Below are 18,393 nucleotides of genomic sequence, written 5' to 3'. Positions count from 1 at the left end.
AAAGGGGATTACTTGTAACACAGGACTTGACAGCATTAATTCATCTTTTGAGTTGGCCTCCCTCCACCCCTGTGACACTTGCAGGTAATCCAGCCTACTAATGGGGCCTGAGAGCAGCTACTCAGTTGATGCCCTCTCCAGAATTTGTTTCTCATCCTTCCTCTTTCTTGGACCAGACTTCTTCACACTCTCAGATCCCAAAGCTCAACTCAGCACTTCACTTTGCGGTAGATTTCTAGAAACAGAGCAAAACCCAGGATCAGTCAGTGATCAAGGAATGCCCAGTTGTGTCCATATAATTCAGCATCAAGAGCTGAACAACCGACATCTTGTTTGGTTATTATTATTCCCTTCATGCTTTTTTTATTATTTCATACCAAGCATCAGGCACGGACTTAAGCACTAATCATTATTAAAGTTATACGCTGAGTTCAGGCATAAGCCCCATCTCTTCCAAAGCTATGCCTGAACATTTCTCATCTCTTTGTTGTCTAACAACCTTTCATGGCTGACACATACCAGACCAAGTACCATTTTGTGACTGGTCGAGGCTCAGGAACCTTAGTCAGTCATGTCCTCACATACCTCATCCATCTGCAGTAAGGACTTAATCACATAAAACCTGCGTTCCTTCTGCATATTGCAAATCATCATCATCTCATCTATCAGCCATATGGCCACTAGATTGCTGTTGACAAAGTTAATCTTTCTGCTTTTCATGTCTGTACAGTTGACATTTATTTGAGCTGGTGTTCTCGGTATCGTGAAACTTCTAGCTTGCTGTCCCAGGTCTTATGATAATGAACAAGTCATTAATTTAACCTGCACAGCAAAATCATTAAACTCTACCACAGAAGAGTAATTTGTTCCTCACTACTCAAACTAGATGAATTTCCCATTTCTTAAAGAACTTCTAGATTTCAGCAAAAACAAAATGTTTGGGTTTGAATTGTTAATCTCAAAGTAATACACAGGATGGAGGTGTAACCAAGAGGACTGTTCAGTAACAGTTTTAATGTTCATTCAAGACAGAAGATGCAGAAACCAGAAAAGTTTCCATGGAAGTAAAGACTTGAATGAGCAAATCTTTGAGATTGCTACTTTCAAAATAAATCTAAACTTCCCTTGTTAACCATGTCCACGGCAGGGGGGTTGAAACCAGATGATCTCTAGGGTCCCCTGCAACCCAGCCCATTCCCTGAGCCTGATTCTACCCAAGCCACACATTCCTGCAAACTCCTTGTATCAGCACTAGACTATGTGTGGTCATGTTACAAGCCTGATGAAGGAAGAGGTCCCAGGAAGAAGGAAGATTAACCTAGAAAAAAAATCATCAGCTTAAAGTGACATGAAACCACAGACTCCAAGTAGGATTTGCACTGAGTTTGTAATGAGGTTATTCACGTGTGGAACTGAGTAACCTCCAACAACGCACCGTGCTAGAATCCTGACAAGCCCACGCGTTTCCACACAACATGCAACTATATTAGAGGTGATTTTATATTTACACAGCTTATTCAACACAATTAGGGCTCAGTGATGAGTCCTGCTAAGACACTTGTAAAAATACTGTTGGAACATTGGTTTCCTGAATTTCATGCAACTGGATGCAGGGGAAAAAACAGAGCACTTTCTAATGCATTTAAAGAGTTTGTGCATAAAACAAGGGATCAACATGAAGCAAGACTCTTTTGTGCTTCTCCTAGATCAACAGGCAGCTGTGTACATCTTAAGCCGATTGTGTTCTCAAAGTGATCCTGTATGTCAGGACAGAACTGTCTATCACCTGTTAGAAATCTAGAAAGGGCTCAAACAAACTTTCTGATGGACTTTAATAGAGATATTATTCCACAGCACCTAGATCTTCTTTGAAAGGATACAGTAGCCAACATTAGAATTAAAATAATTTTATTTCAATGTACATGAACAGAAATAAAATATAATTTTTTAGACTTAAAGAGATATATTGCTGGGCTGGCCCAATCACAAGTGTTCTCTACTACAAGGCAGCAAGACTGGCTAGACCCACTTCACTGCTATTTGGACCAATTGGGTTCGAAGTACCATTTCAAAAGGGTCCTTCAGCACAAAGCAAACAATTTTTCTGAAAATGAAAAGAAAACTCATCAATGGTTCACCTAGCCAGAAATTTTACACTGTGTCCAAGGAAGATCTCTCTTAAAAATTCTGTCTATTACTGAAGAACAGTACACAGTATGCAGCACTATATCTAAACGATCAAGGTTTCTCCCAAATACTTTTCTCTATTCTACTCTCTTGTACAAAGCATCTGCTATAAAGTCCACACACTCACAACCACAGAATGATACAAACCTGTGAACAAGGCTGTTTTCAATATGCTTGTTGCTATGTGCTATTGCCTGCTGTATCAGGTCTCACATGCAGCATTCATAGATGGTAAAAGGGCATTTCTCTTGGCCATCTATTTCAGAATTCACAGAAGTTATGACTGTTTTTATAACTTATAGTGCAATGCAGTTAATTTATTCAATGGCATGATATGGCACCATAAGAAAAGCAATTATTTGTTAAAATGCACAATTTCTTTACTAATTTGTGGTGCTTTACTGATGATGTAAGTAATAACAAATATAAAAAGACGATTGGAAGAGGAACTTATAAAGAACAATCTTTTTTAGAAATGTATGTTACCTCCTTTAATAATGAAAAACAGAAAAAAAAAAACCTTGTCAGATTCAATGAAAACAATAGGAAGTAGTTCTTCACACAGCACAGTTAAACTGTGACCTCCTTGCCACATGATACGGATGCCTGGATACTATGAGGATTTAAAGAGATTTTTCTTCCATTATTTTAAGCAGCAAATGCTCTCAGATACAGTTTTCCCCAAGCCACAGATTGCTTAAAGTAGAATGTGGGGAAGCATTGCTATCTGGTAACCCTGTTTTCATTCTTCCTTGTGCATCTCCTTTTAGCCACTGAGACCGGATCCTGGGCCAGAGGAACCTTTGGTCTGACTTCATACAGCTGTTTCTAAGTTACTTCAAAACATTTCATAAACTTATACTTAAGACAAAGGGCTTAAGTTCATCATTTGCCATGTCATTTAGTTAGAAGGACTAAGATTTTCAAATTACAAATGACTTCCAAAAGAGGAAAAAAAATACTTAAGCTTCTTCCTGCTGTGACTCAGTTGTATAAAACTGTATAGAAAAATGAGAATTATGTGCACATGTAATGAAAAGCAGTAAGCTTTATAAAAAACATTCTTAGAAATGTACCACGCATAAACAAAAGATGATTTACAAATATATTTAGCGGCTCTTCTAGTCATCATCAGAATCTGAATCATATATCTTTCCTCTGATGGTCTTCTTGTCCAGCTTTGTAAAGCTTGTTCCATATTTCTTTTGACTTTGAAAAGGTGGCTCCATCAAGTTTCCACTACAGAAAAAGGGTAAGGCAATTTGATTAAAGCCATATTCATACAGACAGTAAGCATTATGTCTAATGACCTGTTTCTCCGGAAAAACATTTTAAGAGAACACAATGCCTATTTGCCAGAGCCACCCTAAGCAGCACTGTGGGGTTGCTAGCACAGCAACATCCTGGTCAAAATGGCCTGGATAACTAGATGGCCTGGAGTTAAGACAAGAGTGTGAAAGTGTAACAGCACCTGTAAGTGGAGCTGTAAAATGAAAAGGCTTTTCCTGCAAACTGATCATGCTGAAGACAACAATCTGTCAGATTAAACTGCAACTAGGGAATTACAGAGAGACTTTTCAAAACAGGTGAGGAGTCACCAGCACAAAAGAAGCGAAAATGTTGCTAACAGGGACTTTGGAGTCAGAACTGGGATTTGCCAGAAGCCACCTTGTGCTATCTCTGCTATCTCTTCCCTGCACAACTGCACGTCTTCTACAGGACTGTGGGGGAACTCGCACCTCAGAGTGCCCCCATGATCCTGCAGGGGCTCTCTCACCACCACGTGCCTCCATGGGAATGGGCCTGTGTTCCCTGTTGGGAGCAGCAGGTTTTCACATAAATCTCGAGCACCTGCTTCTCTTCCAGCAGGGTTGTGCAAGGAGGGGAATCCCCTCTGGCTGCTCAGAAAAGGGTGTGCCCTGCTTTTGCTCGCATGACCTGTTAAGGGCTTGCATCCAAGTGTCAATGAGTGAGTGAGCAATTACAACAGTTACAACCTTTTGGAATTAGCTACAAAGGGGTGTTTAGAAATTTGCAGTTCTTTACAAAATGTTAATACTCTTTTGCTGATATTAATCCTAAATATACAGTTCACCGATTGCGATTTAATCACATACATTAACATACCACTTGAGTCTGATTTTGGGCAAATAATCTGACCAAAACAGTTTTTCCCCTAAATAAAGTATACTCTTTTACCATCTGCTATCCCACAGGTTGAAGGAAAAGAACTATTTCCAAGCTCTGAGGAGGCCTATGCCCTTTTCAGGAACTCCAGAGAATGGGATGTTACTTTCAGAACAGTGAGGAACTGTGGCTTGCATTGCAAAGCCAGAGTCTGCCAAAAGGAATGAAGACCAAAATTCCCCTACTCCACAAGGAGCTAAGAACAAATACACCGTACTAGTAGAGTCAAGCAGAAGCAAAATTATGCCATAAGCCAATATATCAATGTTTAGCAAATTCAGTGGTGCTTGATACAACTCCAGTGAAGGATTTTACCCATAAAAGGCTGGTGCTGTCTAGAATATGCATGCAAGCTGTCTCTGCGTATTTGCTTTTTATTGAACTGGGAAATGCCAGTTGTTTTAAAATTTTAAGTTTCAGTAATTTCACCCAAAGTTCAACAGCTACTAAACCAAATTGAGTAGTAGTTCCTCTACCTTTAAGATACAATACTTTTTGGCAAAATTTTACCTCATTAGACGTTTAAATATATTAAGGTAATGAAATTTAAAATTTAAAGTGCACTAAAGGCATTCAAAACAGTAGAGCAAAATTAACCTAAAAAGAGAACTCTGAACTACCTAAAAGAGAAATCTGAACTACCTTGGAAAGGAAAGCAGAATTTTGGTAAATAATTCTCTTGTAAAATTAGGCTATTGTGGTGACAGATATGTTCTACTCCCTTTTGTTCTGTAGTTTTTAACGTGGTACTTATGATCATTATATTGTACTTTTACTCAGTTTATTTACACTTATTTTAATTATATTCCATTTTCAGTATAGTTTGTTGAAGAAAAAAATATATTCATGTATGTAATACTGACTTAGATGCAGTTTAAGGATGACTTGCTGAATTTTCTCTGAACTGGATGAAAAAGGCTCAGACTTCACTGCATTGCATCTGTGACATGAAGCATCTATAGATGCCATAGGATTACGTTAGATGCACAACACTGAAGCCGTATCAGAGCATCACTGCTCCTCCATATACCTCATGACAAAAACTGGGTTCATTTTTATTACTCTACAAAAAGGACTCAACACTCATTACAATGTCTAAATACTTTGCCAAAGAGATTATCTTTCCCTTGATGAAGCACACAAATTAACCAGATTAAACTCTTACAGTCTTTTTTAGCATACAACATATTAAAGTTACCACTTTTCAGATTCTCCTGTCTGCAAGCTCATTCTCTTTGTACTTAATCTGAAAATAAAAGAATCACAAAATGCTTAATTACCTGTAATTAATTACATCTGCGCAGCCTAATCTCCATTCTAAAGTTTCTGTAGTGAAGTCATCAGTGTTACCGAGGTCAGTAAAGCCCACGACGTAGTCCTGTGTTTTTCCATCTTTTATTAGTGCTAGAGTGGGAATTACTTTGATGCGCAGTCTCTCGCACAAGAAAGGAGATTTTTCAGCATTTAATTTCAAGAATTTTGTCTCAATGTGCTTTTTTGCCAATACAGTCAAATGTTTGTCCATTATTTGGCACCTGTGAAAAAATTAATCCAAAATATATAAAGTGTTAGAATGAATAAGCTGATGAATATGCATTTGAGAGGAAGTAAAAGAGCAGTAAAAAGGAGCAGTAAAGACCTAGTTCTATCATGTTAATACTTAGACATTACCTCTGTAATAGAGAATTTAGTTTCAAGAGAAACTTTCAGAGGTAGCTGGATTTAATGACTAATAGTGGAACACTAGAGCTTGGAGCACCTCTACTGTATAATTATACCATCCCTTTCTCTAATTTCTCCCTAATTACCTTCCATATACCTGGGAGCCTTGCTCTCATTTCTGGAGGCTTGCACTTACTGATGACATTTCTTTTTATTGTTCCAGCTCTAGCTTCACTGCCTGTCAACTGGAAAAATTCCTCTATAGAAGATTTCTTCAAAGAAGTACTCTCAACATGTTACAGTGTTCTGGATTTTTGCAGTCACTACCTTCGCAGCTGAGATGCAGTAACTCAGTGTAAGTGGAAAAAAAAGTGATTTGCACAGACTGCTTTACACAGTAGTGCTAAAGGCAAAAATATTTTGCTTCTCTGTTGCCATGGAATAGGAGTGAGCATACAACTATTTGTTTCTCAGCCATGGGACAGTGATGTGAACTGCTCAAAATATTTGTCAGATCACAGAGATTTGTGGACTTGTCACCTGCAATCTCAGCTTTCTGGATTGTCTTCTCCAAGCGGTTTGTCTTAGCTGCATGAACTCTGTGATTGAGACTGTCCTTAAACTCGAGAAGAGAGCTGAATCAAAAAGCTGGACTGGGCAAAGATGAAAGCAACTTGATACGGTGGTTGGTAAACCCAACACACAAGCTTCAACCTGTCTGTCAGCATGACACACTTTACAAAGCACTTTCTCGGAAGTTCCTTCTCCTGCTGAGCCTACAGACTTTGCTGATTCAGGAAACAAGAACCCAAACCTGTCCAAAGCTACTTTATTTGCAGTGACAGCCTTTCACCCTCTTGAGTAAAAGCTAGCCAAACACAACTGCTTTAAACACTTAGGAAATGTAGGACACTGATACCTCACTGCAAAATCTAGCCCTGACATCTTTCAATTTCTCACAAGGAGGCTGTTTCAGTTTATATTCTGTAAGCTAGAGAGAATGTAACACCTTTGGGGGAAAAAAAAGCCCCAAAGAACTAAAACCAGGACAACTGGCTCCTCCATCAATAAACTACTCTACTTTGCAACAGCATTTTAACAGAACACATTGAGAGAGACCCGGTGAGAAACAGCCTGCCAACCCAGAACTTCCAAAATTCTTCCAAGGAAGTGGGACATCTTAGTTTGGGTTCCTATTCTGAGTCACCACATATTCTCAGATCTAGGTGTGTCACACTCTAAAAAAAGAGACAGAATCACAAAGGCACAGGCACAAAGGGAAAGCAGCTGCAACTGATCCTTTCAAAGTAAAAGGTTAAATTCTCAAGATGCCTAGACAAGATTTTTGGTATTTTTTTTTCTGTTTGCTAGAACCACCCTGATTATCTCTATCTGGACTAACCAAAACCATCTTTTTGAAATGCTGCTCTTGTATGGTCTACATTTACATACCTAGCTGCCTCAAAGTAAATCAATAATGAAACACAGCAGTCTCTCAAATATTGTCAAAGAGGTTATACATCTATGTTCTTATCAACTATGTAGCAGAATATTAATTATTGTCCAATCATGTTCAGATTAACTGTAGTGGAAAAAATACGTTTCAAAAAATCAGATGTCTTGAAAAGTGACTGAGATTTATAATGAAGCAATTGAATACTTCTAAAAATGCCTGTTCATGAGTGGGATTTGAAAGAACAAGAAACACATCTGGTTTTGTAGACATCTTTAAACAAAAGTTTCTTCAGCACAGCTTATTTACTGTACCTGAATGTTGTATCTCTATAGAAATGGCAAACAACATTTTTACTTTCTTTGACTTCTTGGAAAAAGTCTCTCTCACTTGGGATTTCTCTGTATTCTCCATGTCCTTTTGAAAGCCACTCCTTGAAAAAACAAAAAAGCAAATAATTAGTATGGAAGTTGTTAGTCTATCTGTTGTGCAAACTCTACAGCTTTTAGAAAATGGAAGAGGCCTGCAGTGAAAACCCATTTCATACAGTAGTGGAGAAACAAATGACTTCCTACCTTTTAGTTTTACTTTAAAAATACACAGATAAGGCCACCTTACTTATTTGGAAATACAAATCTTGTACAGAGTTACATAGAATTCTACAATGCAGCCTCTCAGTAAGCCAAGAGTAGTTCAAGCAATACAACAAAAACTCTTGGCATTTCAAAATTTTTGTGTCCACTCAAAGAACTCATCTAAACTTAGTCAAGTACTTACATGAATTAAATAAATTTCTTTTGATTTTTTACTTTATGAAAAAAAACAGTGAGAGAAAAAGCCTGCTAACTCATCTGCAATAGATGATGGTTACCTATCAAATATACACTGAAGGGACCTTAACATGAACCAGGCTCACAGAAAATCTTTCAAAAAACATGTGTGCACCATCAGTCATAACATCAATGGAGAAACAGAATGTCACAAGCTAAAATTTAGAGGTAACTTCAAAAACTGTCTGATTAAGTGTGCAAACACAGTTTCCAAAGAGCTAATCTTCCACATTTTCAACAAACATACTTAAAGGAAAAAACCCACAGCCTCTACATTACTAAAAGGTAATTGCAGTGTATTTAAACAAGTACAGACTAATCAAAATTATTAGAAGTAGTGCAGTATGACAAAATTTGACAAAAACTTTAATTTTCCAGTGGGGGAAAAAAATTTAGATAAATCACTGTTCTTAATCTTGCAGTTTTGTCTTAGGAAGTGAAAGAAAAAAAAATATCCTGTAAGCTAAATTAGGATAGAACAAAGAATCTCCTGAATATTGTATACATTAAAAATTCATGGAAGCATGAGTACATGGAGAAGTCATCATGATGCAAATCAAGAACTCACTTATCCCTCAACAGCGATTATGCATTAATTCCCCTCTCCACAGATTTATTCCGGAATAGTGTGACAGCACAGTCCTTTTACTGAGCAGTATCCTACTTCACATTTGCATTTGGAAGTGTGTGAGAACAGTGACTTAAGACTAAACTACATGAAAAAGTTTTGGCATGAGATCTATCACATGTTCACATCCAAGGACATCTAAGTGTTATGATTTCTGAAAATGGAAAACACTAGAATCAAACAAAAACTGAACTTCTAAAGACAAGTGAATAGTGTGCTACTTTCTCTACTTCTGTGTTTACAGAACCAAAGCTGCTGGTGCTGCCTATCCTCCAGCATCCCAGCCATGCCATGACATTTCACTGCATTCCCATTTCAAAGTCTGGCATCAGCTTTTAAGGACTCCATCACAGCCAGGCATCTCCTTTCACCCAAGTCACTTTTCTCTCATCACAATAAATTTCTTGTTTAGGTTAGCTCAGATGGAATAAGCTGAGAAACCCACAGCTTCCTTACTTATAATTCAGGTCTCACACCATATGTTACCAAAATTAAGGTGTAAACTATTGTTCAAAAAGAGCTCTGAGGGAGCATAAAGACCTAATTTGACATGAGCTGTCAGGTCCCAAGGGAGTATATCCTTCCTGTAAGAGGAAATGAGCAGTCATACAAAGACACCACTTCATTGGCTTAGAAAGAGTCTGACAGCCTACAAACAAGAAAAAATCCCGTTTCACCCTTCTACAAAATACCTTAACTGGAAGGCACATATCACATGCTGTAAGTAAAAACCAGAAGCTTCAGAAGGAAGACACTTCAGAAGGAGCCTAAAGCCTTATGGTTTGGTTACCTACAGGACTTATGCTTCCAGATAGCAATGTTCAGTGAACACAGACACACTCAAATCTCTGAATGAGACTCCTTATCCTATCCTTATTTTAACAATCACAGAGGTGCTTCTCGCCTCCTGTTAAGAAACACAAAGCATGCACACGAGGACAGACACTTACTCTCCTGGATAATTTAAAATTAATAAGCACAGAAGGGAGGGAAAGAGGGAAAAATCCACAAAACCAACCAAACAACCCCAAAACACTTAGTTTGCATATACCATTTCCAAACAGTCTGTTACACTCTACACATCAAGAGTCTGCACTACAGGAATTACTTGTTTCTGCTGCTGGCTCTTTTTTAGGGCCTCAAGCCTCCTCTGTTTAAGGCGTTCCAATTCATCTTCATCCATTTGGTCCAGCTTCTGTATTTCAGCATCCAGATGTTCTTCCACAACCTTGGTTGACTGAAGTATTTCATTCTCCAGAACTTTTTGAAGAATATCAACAGGGGTATCAGCAGCCATCTTTAGCTGGAAAGTGGTCTCTTCAGAACTGTGGAAACAATGATACAAGGAATTAGTATTTACACAAACAATTAAAACTCTGATCTCTCTTTGCTTGCAGCTCACACCACAGAAAAACAAAGCTCTCTGCTATTTGAAGACAGGAGTAGTTAGCAGATAGTTCTTTTCTTTACTGTAACCCACTTTGGAGAATACTTTCATGATGAACACAGATTGCAAAGATATAAATCAAGTCCTATTATTTCAGTCCCAAAGGCAGCTACTGAAAATGCAAAGCAACCTAAAATTTCTTGTTAATATAAAGAAGAAAAATTCATCAGTTCCAAAAGGATGCTCATCCTGAGCCAGATACTCTGGCTACTTTAACAAATACTCTGAAACAAGAAGATTCAGTTGGAAAGCTCCAAGCTGCTGGGAGGAGGTATAAGATGCCTCAGAACAAGTCTAAGCAATGTTCAGTGTGTAAGTTTGTGCCAGTAGTTTAAATGCAATTACTTTAAGCCCCTCAGGTACATTAACATATATAAATCTGAATTAACTCTCCTCTCCTCAGCTACAAGAAAGACAAGGTGCTCAACAGCAAATGCTCTAGGCCAATACACTACTTTAATTAGTTCCAGAAAATTGCTATTGCAAACAGCACCCTATGGCAGCCAGCAAGAGGATTTAAAAGCCACTACTTAATTGCTGTGTGAAGAAACACAGCCAAAATAATTTTCGCTAAAGTTCTCCCTGTCCAAACACATGAAAAGACACAAAACACTAACCAGAGTGCAAGAGTTGTGACAACACAATCGACTGTTCTCCCCAATAAACTTACACTGCAGGAAATTATCAGTGTAGTGACTGACAGTTCTGAAACAGCGACAGTGCACAGTCACCCTACTCAGACTCTCAACCTGCTGACCACGGACCTGAGGCGCTGAATTTGGGTTCCAGGGTACTCCTGGCTGTATTTCAAAGCAGGCGAACTGCCAGCGTCACTGGCTTTGTGAATACCTTGCATACACAGGCAAGAGAAACATTTTAAGTAAGGACGGGAAAAGTACGCAGATGACGGCAGCCGTCCAGTACCGCAGCAGCAGCAGTGCCCGGCCCGCTGCCACACGTGTCACTGCCACACTCGCTCTGCCTCCCTCTTCCCAAAGCTGCTAACCACAAAGTCGGTTTGACCCCCACCCTTTCTTATGGTTCCAGAGGGAATATGAACCTTGCCGACGAAGATCAGAGGCCAGCAGGTCTCCAGGAGACGGAGAGACCCTGCTCAGCTGGGGCAAAGGGAGGCTCGTCCTCCAAGCACTCAGGAAGGAAAACAGGACCAACCCCCGCCAGTCCCCACTGCAATCCGAGGGGCCCGGCGGCATCCCGGCTCCCAGGTCGCGGAAGCCCGCGTGCCAAAAGGCTTTTCCTACGCAGCCGGGAGCCTCGGCACCATCGGCGGGGACGCGGTTCCGCCGCTCGGCCGGGAAGGGGCGCCGGGGTCCCGGACGAGCGGGGCGGCACACGGCGGGGGCACTGCGCAGGCGCCCCGCGCCTCCCTCCGCGGGGTCGCTACACACAACGCCACAGACAATCCACGCACCTGGCTACGGATGGACTCTCCAGGGGCGCCGCGCCGCCCGGCCTGCCCCGGGCTCGGTGCTGGTGGTGTCGCCGCCCGCGGCCGCAACCCCGACCCGGTCCCGGCACCCGCCGCTCACCCTCCGCTTCCTCGCGCGCCGGCCGCGCCCCTCCGCCGCTATCGCGAGAGTCAGCGCGGGGCACACCGCGCGCGCGTGGAACTCCCCCCGGCGCGCTGATTGGCCGGGAAAGCGGGCGCGCACCCCTGCGGGAGGCCGCGCGCGCACTCGCGGAGCTACCCCCGGCGCGCTGACTGGCCGCGGGCACGCGCCCCGCTGGCGCGCGCGCGCTCCGTGCCGGGTGCGTGCGAGTGCGAGTGCGAGTGCGAGTGCGAGTGCGTGTGCGTGTGCGTGTGCGTGTGCGTGTGCGTGTGCGTGTGCAGGCCGCGCCTGCGGGCGGGAGCCGCGGACCTGCAGCCCGAGGTGATCCCGCCCCCCCCTCCGCAGCGCCGCGGCTCCGCCCCGAGGCGGCCCCGTCTCCGCCAGCACTGCCTGCTGGGGCGCTGCGGTTCGCTCTCCCGCCGTGCTTGCGAGGGGCGGGGCTTGGCCGCGAGGGGCGGGGCGGGGCACGGCACGCCCTCTGCTCCCAAGGCACTCTCCCGTCGCGTAGGCGGCTCTGGCGGCTGCAGAGGGGACGGCGGCAGAGCCCGCGGCTGCCGCTGCTCTTTGGGGGATTCCTGCTCGGGGTTGGGCGTGAGGCCGAGGCCGGCCCCGGCAGGGATGTGGCGGTCGGGAGCGGCGGGGCCGGGCCCCGGAGCGATGGCGAGAGGTAAGTCACGCTGCGGGAGCTGCGCAGCTCCGGCGGGCTCGCCGAGAACGGGGCTGTGCTGCAGCAGCTGCGGCTCGCCGTCTCTTTGCTTCTTCCTATAAGTGCGGTGGAAGATGCACTCATATAAAAAATGGGATATTAAAGCGTGGTTCTTTTTAGAAAAGCAAGCAGCAACCAAAAAAAACAAACAAACAAACAAAAAAAACCTAAAACGCCAACCCCCCAAAAAACCAAAACCCAACACACGTGTTTTGCTTTCTTCTTTCTTGGAAATCTCACTCCGTGGTACCGAAATGCGCTGACAGGGAAGGCGCGGTGGGAAGATAAACTCGGCCTTATCTGCAGTCGGCTGAGAGCCTGGGTGGGAGAGACTGATAAGCAGCTACGGCTGTATAAAGGCAGAGGGAAGTAAGAAGTCAGGGTGCTAGGGAGCGAAGCAATATGGAGGTGGCGATCCTGAGGTTGAAAGGTGTAGAGAATAGTGAGCCTTGCTTTGTCGACCAAAGGAGTTACGGTGGCAGGGTGATGACAACAACGGAACGCGTGCAGCTCTCAAAGCCTATTAAATAAATACATTAAATGATGTCTGCTGCCTGTGGGCGTTGTTACTTCTGCTCCATCTTGCTTTGCTCCGGAGGAAAGTGGCCACAAGAAGGTGAGGTCGCGTCTGAGAGCCGCTCCGCCCCAATACATGGTGCTTGCTGCTTCCCTTCCTCGCCGTCTCTCCGAACGTCGGCCACCTCCTCCTGCCCCGCAGCAGCAGGACGGGGCTCTGCTGTGAGAGGGCGCAGCACCTGCTCCCTAGATTCCTTGGAGGGGAGTGGGAGGGAACGCTTTGTACACTGAGAAAATCTGGCAGCGGGGAAGGAATTACCGTACTTTAAATGCCTCCCACTCCTGGAGCTCCATTAGGTCACTGCCATAAACTCAGTGCTGCCTCCTAGATCCCCCTGTTAGGAAGAAGGCCAGTCACCTCAGGGTAGATGGTACACTGGTTACACTTCGCCTACAAGGTAGGCGAGGAGGTGCTGGGGGTGACGAACCAGCAGAGCCCCGTCAAGGGCTGGGGGAGGTGTCCTGGGCATGTCCCGCACCAAAATGACTTCCTGGTCGCTGTACTGGTGCCCTGCTCCATAAAAACTTCCCCCTTAGCCTCTTCAGTCCCCCACTTTGGCTTAGCTATCCCATTTGCCTCCAGGTAAACATTTTCAAACGTGTTTATTTCGACTATCACTCAGGTTTCATGGCCAAACGGGCCACAGTCCTGCCAGGAAGTCCTGGGGCCCCTGGGAGGGCTGGAGGGCAACTACAACGCAGTTGCCCTGGGGGCATCGTTTAGACATTTCCTAGGGCTGCCTGAGGACCAGGAGGGAAGCTACAAGATTCGGGGCGTCACTTAGACGTTTTTCCTGGGGCTGCCCAACGTCCAGACCGAGGCGAACAAAGCCGGTTTCACGAGGCCGGTCGGTCTGAGGAGCACCCGAGAGCAGCCGGCGCCGGGCCCGTTCTCCCTCCGGCCGGCAGGGGCCGCTCGCGCTCGGAGGTCCGCGGCGCGAGCGGGGCGGGGCTGGGGGCGGGGCGGGCGCGTGCGCGGCGCGCGGCGGTGCCATATGCGCGGGGCGGCGCGCGGGGCGGCGCGCGGTCAGCGCTGAGGGGTCGCGCGTGCCGGTGCCGCCGCCATGGGCAAGAAGCAGAAGAACCGGAGCGAGGAGAGGTGAGGGATACAGGGAAACCGCCTCCCGCTCCCCGGTCTCGCCTCAGGGACCCCCGCGCCGGGCCGCCCGCGGCGGCGTGACACGGCCCACACGGCGCTGAGTCAGGCGCCGGGCCCGGCCGGGGCTCGCGGCCTCATCGCAGGCGGGGCGCGCCAGGCCCGGCTCGGCCTGGCCGAGTGTGTGTTTGTCCGTGAAGGGGCAGGCAGCTCTATTTCCAGTTGAAAAATAGCTGCTTAGCGCAATTGAAGTGATTCAAATGTGGGTTTCTTAATTAGTTTTTATCTCTTACTGGGCTTTAGTGCTATAGATCGTGCTGTGACACTGGAATCTACATGTTTCGTGTGCTCGCTTAATAAATGCAAATGTTGGGTTTTTTAGTGGTTGGAGGATAAAAGAGTCACCTCTGTCGCTGTATTCATATCGTCGTGGACAATGCCCCATCTGAACTTTTTTGTGTGGAAGAGTTTCCTATAAAGGCAGCTGTATTAGCCATATGGAATGCTGACTGAGTTACATAGTGTATATATACACTAGCGGGATAGAATGTATTTTTACTTATCACTATAAAGTAATAATACAAAGAAACAATCAGTTCAGAGAGTGTTTTTAGTTTTTAATAGTGACAGACAGTTAAATGAAAACTGATGTCTTGAAATGTGTATGAACTAGAAGTGACAACGTTTTTTCCTTAAGCCGTTAAGTGTTTCTTCTCTGGGAGTTCTCCCCATGACAGCTGTGTCACAAATACTATTTCATTGCTAAGAACTTTTTACTTAAGCATGTATTGATGCTTACCTAAGGCTGTTACTCTGTATCAGGTTAGGGTGTAAACTGTTTCAGTTTCAGCGGTCCTTTCTGGGTAATGAGTATTTTCTCAGGTATTTTCTTCATCTGGCTGTTTTTCCTGGATGCCTTTTGCCATGCCATGTGTGTTACTTTTTAGTATCATTATTAACTTGTTTCACGGGCTGTATTTCACAGGAATATCTTGGGAGGAGCTCTGGTGAGGAAGTGAGTTGAGTGTGACTTGAGAAAGAAGAGGGAAGGGTTGGACATTTATGCTCTAAAGGAAAGAAGACCGAGTGCCCATCTTTGTACGCAGTGTGGTAGATGCCAAATGCATGGAAAAGCCTTTGGTACTGAAACTCTGCTTCTTGGGGCTGTTTCAGGGGTAGTGGCTGGTGTGCAGGGAACACTTTGAGAGTCTTGGTGCCTACTGGATACTTCATTCTCTCTGTGTATCTTCGCACATATTTCTCTGTGTGAATTATTGCGCACAGCCCTCTCTGATGTGCTACACACAAAATGTTGTTTGTGTCTAAAAATGGAAGCATACCTTAAAGGAAAGGTCAACAATTTCTTGTTAGAATAGTTGAAGTCTTGAGAGCCTAGTTATTATTACATTAGATCTTAGTGTTGCAAAAAAGAAAGAATAATAGTGCAGTTACAGTAGTTGTGCTCCCTGTTGCCAAGTCCTAAGGTCAGTGGTTTCATCCTGGTGGTGGTGGTGAGCTGATACAGAGAGCTGTCAGCATCAGGTGTCCTTCACCGGGTGTGTGTGATTGCTCATGGTTGTGGTTTCGTCTTCCTCACTCTAGGATGCACTTGAGATCATTTTTATATGCTTGGTAATGTGGCTTTGCTCTTCTCTGATTATTCCATGAAGCTCTGTGGTTACCTGCCTCCATTGGTTAGCTCCACAGTACATCCAAAGAAGAGAAAGGCACTGTGTATTAGATACTGTTTCTTTCTTGTTTGTTACCCTAAAGCCAATTTTGTTCAGGTCTGTGTTTCTTTTAGCCAGCGTCTCTCAAGTTGTGGGGCGTCCTGTGCCGAGTCTGTAGAAGCCGTCTCTGTTTATTGCATATACCTGTGCCCTGCTGTGTCCTGTCTCTTCCCTTCCCAAGGCCACTGCTCCCATACCAGGCCTGTATTTCTCTACACTACATTATTGTTGTGGATTTGTGATTATCTCATTCTGTGCAGTGACTGTTTGTCACTGATTCTATATGAAACTATGGTTGCAGCATGCCCAGGTAAACAAAAGTAGAACCAATGGCACCTGGTTAATTAGAGAAATTGCTGTCACAGCTAAATCAAGGAACAGTTGCAGGCAGGTCAGGAGTTCAGCCAAAGTAAGCCTTGACAGGCTTTAGTCCTGAGGTCTTGCCAATGTGGTACTGAGCTTAGTAATTGCTCCTAGCAGTGACAGTACTGTCACAGGACTATGCAGTTGTATGGCAGGGAGAGGGATGGTGTGGAAGAAGAATACAAACAGGCAGGTCTTTGAGAAAAGAAGATAGGATGGTTACACTGGCTGTGTTTTGTAGCAGGGGTTTTGAGGGGTGGAAGTGAGGTTGGACCTGGAAGGCCAGTGATGTTTTGGAACAGGTGTTACCTGCAGAGGTAACTTTCATTTTCTCATGGTCTTGGTTCTAGGTGACATCCTTGTGAATGTCAAGTTCCCCTGAGAGAGAGGATGCACTGCATGTTTGCGTCTGTGGCTTGGAGTTCCAAAATCCCCCATCAGTCTCCCCTCCATTTCCAGTCAAGTGAGAGAGGAATGGCCCTGTGTAATCAAAGGCTTCCAGGTGGATTTGCTTGCTGCATTTCAGTTCTGTGCCATATAGTGCTGTAGTATTTATTCCCTCCTTTTCCTTTCTTTTTTCCCCAACGGTTATGTTACAGGCACAATCCCTTATATCCTTTTTGGCTGCAGCTCCCAAAGCATGTGGCAGCTCTTGGGCACAACTTGTAGTGCAGAGGAGGCATGTGGGAAGGTGCAGGTGGTTATGTTTATGCTGTGAATATTTGTTTGAGAATTGATGTGGTGACAGGAAGGAGATTTTCTGCTTGACACACTGAGACAAATTATATAAGGTGCAAGTAATCTTTACTCTGCTTTTCTCCCCTCAACCCTATAGCTTGGACTTCTGTAGTGGAGTTTCCTCCTCCCGTTTCTGCTGAGTACAGTAGCGGCCATACCAATGGGCATTGATGTGTGCAGGGAAATGAGGCTGAGGATTTGTCCCTGTGTACTTATATCCTGTTTGTATAAGACCCTGAGTGAGATGATAGCTGTTATGAACAGGAAAAGAATGAAAATGCAAGACTGTAGCCTGTTATGAAAACACTGCAAATCTATACTATACCAGCGCCTCTATTATGCTCTTCTGGAACTCTGTTAGTGACTCCTGCTGCTGTGCATCTGCCAACGAAGAACATATTTATCTAGAATGGTCAAATACATGGTCACTTTGTGGTGTGTCAGGTGCTTCATAAAGGTGGAGAGTGTCTTGGGTGAAAATAGCTCCTAACCCTGAATAGGAAAATTGCTTTAATTGTTTCCTCTTTGGAATTTTTGTGTTTGTGGTGATCACTCATTTTCAAATGAAATTTCATAGCAAATATTTCAATAAAAATATGAGATATCTGAGTTTTCAAGCTTCCCTAATTGAAGAGCAGGTGCTCTAATGTGTAGTCTAGCTCCTTTTGGGATGAGTGTTATGCTTTGGTTCTTTGATATGGTTGTAATGGTAGAGGGTATGTCAAGGTTCTATCTTACTGTCTTTGGAATTTAGTTAGGATTTTTTTTTAATTTTTGTGAAGAAAGGCTGTTATAAACTACAGAACTCTGCTTTGAATCTGAGCCTCGAATTGCTGCTGTAGACTTCCTAGTGAATGTGCTCTGTACTCTATGTTACAGATTATTGCTTGCCAAGAATATGGCTCTTTCCCTTTGAAGGTGTTAGCTTTTCATGTGCTTTTCCTCTTCTCCCAGCTTTAAATCACCTTCATTTTCTCTTAATAGTTTTTCTTAGCTTCCAATAGGTAGTATTTAGCTGTGTTTATTCTTCTACCCTTTAATAATGTGACCTGTTGCCTAGGCATTCCACTCTGATCATTCATGCTTATTGGTTTGGAAATTACAGGTGCTGGTTGTGATTCTGCAGCCAAGAGTGAACACAGCTGCTAAAATAAGACTTAGAGTGCTCTTACTGATGCTGTGTATTGCTTTTTATCTGGTATTGTCTACTAGTCAGTAT

General features: G+C 43.9%; 3 protein-coding genes across 5 annotated transcripts in view; 1 reads left to right on the top strand and 2 right to left on the bottom strand.

The window, feature by feature from the left end:
* Positions 1 to 1,891: 1,891 nt before the first annotated feature.
* TXNDC9 (thioredoxin domain containing 9) lies at positions 1,892 to 11,930 on the bottom strand. Its single transcript, XM_053934250.1, has 6 exons — positions 11,827 to 11,930; positions 10,056 to 10,272; positions 7,804 to 7,922; positions 5,655 to 5,909; positions 3,289 to 3,426; positions 1,892 to 2,104 (listed from the first exon to the last, which is right to left on the bottom strand). Exons 2-5 carry the CDS (start codon positions 10,242 to 10,244, stop codon positions 3,309 to 3,311), a joined length of 681 nt encoding a protein of 226 aa, XP_053790225.1. The 5' UTR covers positions 10,245 to 10,272; positions 11,827 to 11,930; the 3' UTR covers positions 1,892 to 2,104; positions 3,289 to 3,308.
* Positions 11,931 to 11,940: 10 nt separating this feature from the next.
* Positions 11,941 to 12,631, bottom strand: LOC128783704 (forkhead box protein L2-like; the record flags this gene model as incomplete). Its single annotated transcript, XM_053934723.1, is given in 2 exon segments — positions 11,941 to 11,976; positions 11,978 to 12,631. Coding segments are annotated over 2 exon segments (690 nt in total), but the record flags the coding sequence as incomplete, so codon positions are not given.
* A 13-nt stretch (positions 12,632 to 12,644) lies between these two features.
* The window catches only part of EIF5B (eukaryotic translation initiation factor 5B), a 35,830-nt gene continuing 30,081 nt past the window's right edge, over positions 12,645 to 18,393 (top strand). For 2 of the 3 annotated variants that reach the window (XM_053934248.1, XM_053934247.1), the window contains exon 1: positions 12,645 to 13,287. In XM_053934248.1, coding sequence (XP_053790223.1) covers positions 13,212 to 13,287 — 76 coding nt within the window. In that variant the 5' untranslated portion in view covers positions 12,645 to 13,211. Of the gene's footprint in view, positions 13,288 to 14,243; positions 14,347 to 18,393 lie in introns of those variants that run through there. The other variant, XM_053934249.1, reaches the window with a different exon arrangement.

Source organism: Vidua chalybeata, chromosome 2, assembly GCF_026979565.1.
Source record: "Vidua chalybeata isolate OUT-0048 chromosome 2, bVidCha1 merged haplotype, whole genome shotgun sequence".
NCBI lineage: Eukaryota > Metazoa > Chordata > Aves > Passeriformes > Viduidae > Vidua > Vidua chalybeata.
Note: the sequence above shows the minus strand (reverse complement) of the source record. Positions and strands in the feature narration are given on the sequence as shown.

What these genes read in the sequence shown, in the direction of transcription:
- TXNDC9 (XM_053934250.1), bottom strand. Translation starts at nt 10,244, where the DNA reads ATGGCTGCTGATACCCCTGTTGATATTCTTCAAAAAGTTCTGGAGAAT. An exon ending in AGAGCCAGCAGCAGAAACAA is followed by an intron (nt 7,923 to 10,055) that starts GTAATTCCTGTA and finishes TGTTTTTTCAAG; the next exon opens with GAGTGGCTTTCAAAAGGACA. An exon ending in GCAGATGTAATTAATTACAG is followed by an intron (nt 3,427 to 5,654) that starts GTAATTAAGCAT and finishes CTTTTTCTGTAG; the next exon opens with TGGAAACTTGATGGAGCCAC.